The sequence below is a fragment of the Nestor notabilis genome, unplaced genomic scaffold, assembly GCF_000696875.1.
Source record: "Nestor notabilis isolate BGI_N333 unplaced genomic scaffold, ASM69687v1 scaffold7403, whole genome shotgun sequence".
Taxonomy (NCBI): domain Eukaryota; kingdom Metazoa; phylum Chordata; class Aves; order Psittaciformes; family Psittacidae; genus Nestor; species Nestor notabilis.
In genome coordinates, this window is record NW_009920596.1 from 52929 (window position 1) to 55626 (window position 2698).

General features: G+C 36.8%; 1 protein-coding gene across 1 annotated transcript in view; it reads left to right on the plus strand.

The window, feature by feature from the left end:
• Window positions 1-1011, plus strand: part of GAS2 (growth arrest-specific 2) — a gene marked incomplete at its 3' end in the record, with an annotated part of 45117 nt that extends 44106 nt beyond the window's left edge. The window contains exon 6 of the mRNA XM_010010743.1: window positions 887-1011. Coding sequence (XP_010009045.1) covers window positions 887-1011 — 125 coding nt within the window. The remainder of the gene's footprint in view (window positions 1-886) is intronic.
• Window positions 1012-2698: the final 1687 nt, after the last annotated feature.

Sequence of the window (2698 nt, forward strand, 5' to 3'; positions counted from 1 at the left end):
CTGTCATGGGCAGGGACACCTTCCACTAGAGCAGGTTGCTCCAAGCCCCGTCCAGTCTGGCCTTGAACACTGCCAGGGATGGGTCAGCCACAGCTTCTCTGGGCACCCTGTGCCAGGTCAGCATTCATCCAAGAAAACTGCAGTGTATGAAAATGCTGCACTTGTTATTACTGCTCCTATGCCATACTGCAATTTAATGTTAGATTTTCTCAGCCAGATCTGTTCTTTTGGCATTCATGGCTCTGCTATTTTCAGGTCACTGAAGAACACAAAATACACTTTTACTTAAATATCAGTGCCTTTGGTCAAGCTGAAAAAGCAGCCCGTGTTATTGTGGCTGCGTGCATAACGTTGGCAGTGATGGAGTAAAGTAGTCTTGAGGCCCCTTTAAAATTACCCTTGATAGCACTAATGTCCTAAGGTGGTCATGAAAGGGTAGTTAGCAATTCTGGGGAGCATCTTAGCATGGGTTTGTGGTTGTCATCATTTTCTCCATATATCATTTTGACATCTTCACTTTGCCTGTCAACTATATTGGCACTTAGACAGCTGAGCCACTTGACCATTAAATAATGAGAACTAATGTACAAAACCTTGATGCTGACTCAAATTAGCAAACTTGATTTGAGTTAAATGATCAAATTTTATGTTGAACTCTCTGACACTTGTCTCTGTTTTACCTCATCAGAGCTAAAAAATCGTTATTGATTCTGGAAACACCATGGTCTGGGATTACAGAAATATTAAGAGAATTAAGAAAAAGTAAGAAAATATTATCAGTGCAGACACAGATTAGTGGTATCATGTTATGGCAAATGTCATCTTGAATGTTTTGCTACACATGCTACTTTAAACAGTTTCCTTTAGTAATGTCTTTGTGTTTTAGGTTAAACACATTTCTGAAGATCCACCTTGTAAATGCCCTACGAAGTTCTGTGTGGAGCGTCTTTCACAAGGAAGATACAGAGTTGGAGAGAAGATCCTCTTTATTAGGGTAAAGGTGTTTTGTTTGTTTTTTGGGGTTTTTTTGTTGGGTTTGTTGTTGTTGTTGTGAATTGCTAGTATCTGCTACCTTCCACTTGGCAAATGATAGCATTGATTGACAGGAGAAAATATTTTCTTATTAACAAGCACTGACTCATTTTTATGATGCTGTCATGGATTAAATATACTACAGTGGGTTAACTGATCCAAGGAATTACTAACATGTAATAGATCCATCTTGTGTTAGGTCATTGAATTTGCTCTGTCTTTGATCGATGGCAACTGGAAGTCTTCACAAATGGAGATGATGACTTCCTCTCAGTTTGCCTTGAAAGAACATCCACTGCCTTAAAACAGCCTTTCTCCCACTTGGTTTTGACTGATACTATTTGACGGGTCAGGAAACAGATCAAAGACTTCATGGTCATTGAATTGCCAAGTCATGATGAAGACATATTGCTAAAGTAGGGTGAGGAAATATTAATATCTGTAGTGCTTCATTTGATTAACAGGCATTTCCAAACCCGTTGATTAACAGGCGTTTCCAAACCCAGGGTTGTGTTTCATGCTTCAGATGTAGTATATTAACTCCCATAGAACAAAGTTAATGGTTAATATAAATATTTGCTAGCATTAGTATTGGTCTGAATTTAGCACAAATATATTATCCAGACAATGTCTAACCTCTTAATCTCTATATATGCTTATGGTAATAATAGCAAAAATATGCTAATCGTATTGTTCTGTAATAGCAGGTTAAGACTCTGGTTCATACTATGCTTCTTTCCATTTTCCTCTTCACATGTACTATCCTTGAGTAATGAATGACTTGAAAAAAGTATAGCTGTTGCTCTCAAAGAACTGTTACCCTTGTTTTGCTAAAGGCACACAACTGTGACCCGATAAAACTGAGGTTTTAGCACTTGTGAGAACAAAAGAAGTCAGAGGGAATATTTTCCATCTATAGAAATCAAATTCCTAGTTCAGCAAAACACCGGAGTGCTGCTTCTGTCATAAACTTATGCTTAACTTACAATGAAGTCAAATTTAGATAAGGATTTAGATTTTCTCATGTGTATCAAGTTGAGAACATGTTTAAGTATTGTGCTGAACGGGGATTGAGAGTTCCCAATTAATTTGGCAATAGACAGAAGAAATACAGGATTTGTTACAGAGAGTTTGTGATTTAACATGCTAGTATGAGAGATTAATAGCATTTCAGCTTCAGAGCAGTGAGAGTTTGTTTTTTAAATTCTGCAGTATTTTTAGGTACAAGCTTCAGATGACTTTGAAGAAGATAATGATCGTGAACCTAAAATCCTGGTAATCTGGCACACTTCAACACTTACATTTTCTTAAATTTGATTGTAATTTCAAATAACAATATGAAAGTATTTTTAATCTTCTAGTTTTAAGAAACTTAAGGTTTTTTCTGCCAGAATGGTGAGTGTCAGATTCCCTTTTTCTGGCTTCTTTGTTGTGCAATCTAGTCCAAGTCAGATTTCATTCCAAGTTTGCAAACAAAACACCTTTTTCATATCACACTACTGCATTCCAAGTTGAATTGTGCCAAAAAATACCAGTAATATGGATTAGACATTGAACTGCAGTATTAGAGATCATTCCTACAAAATCGATATCAATGAAAACTTACCATGACTTTTAGTGGGAGCAAGTCCATTTTCCTAGGTTTTAAAAGTCAGTTGCGTTTTGC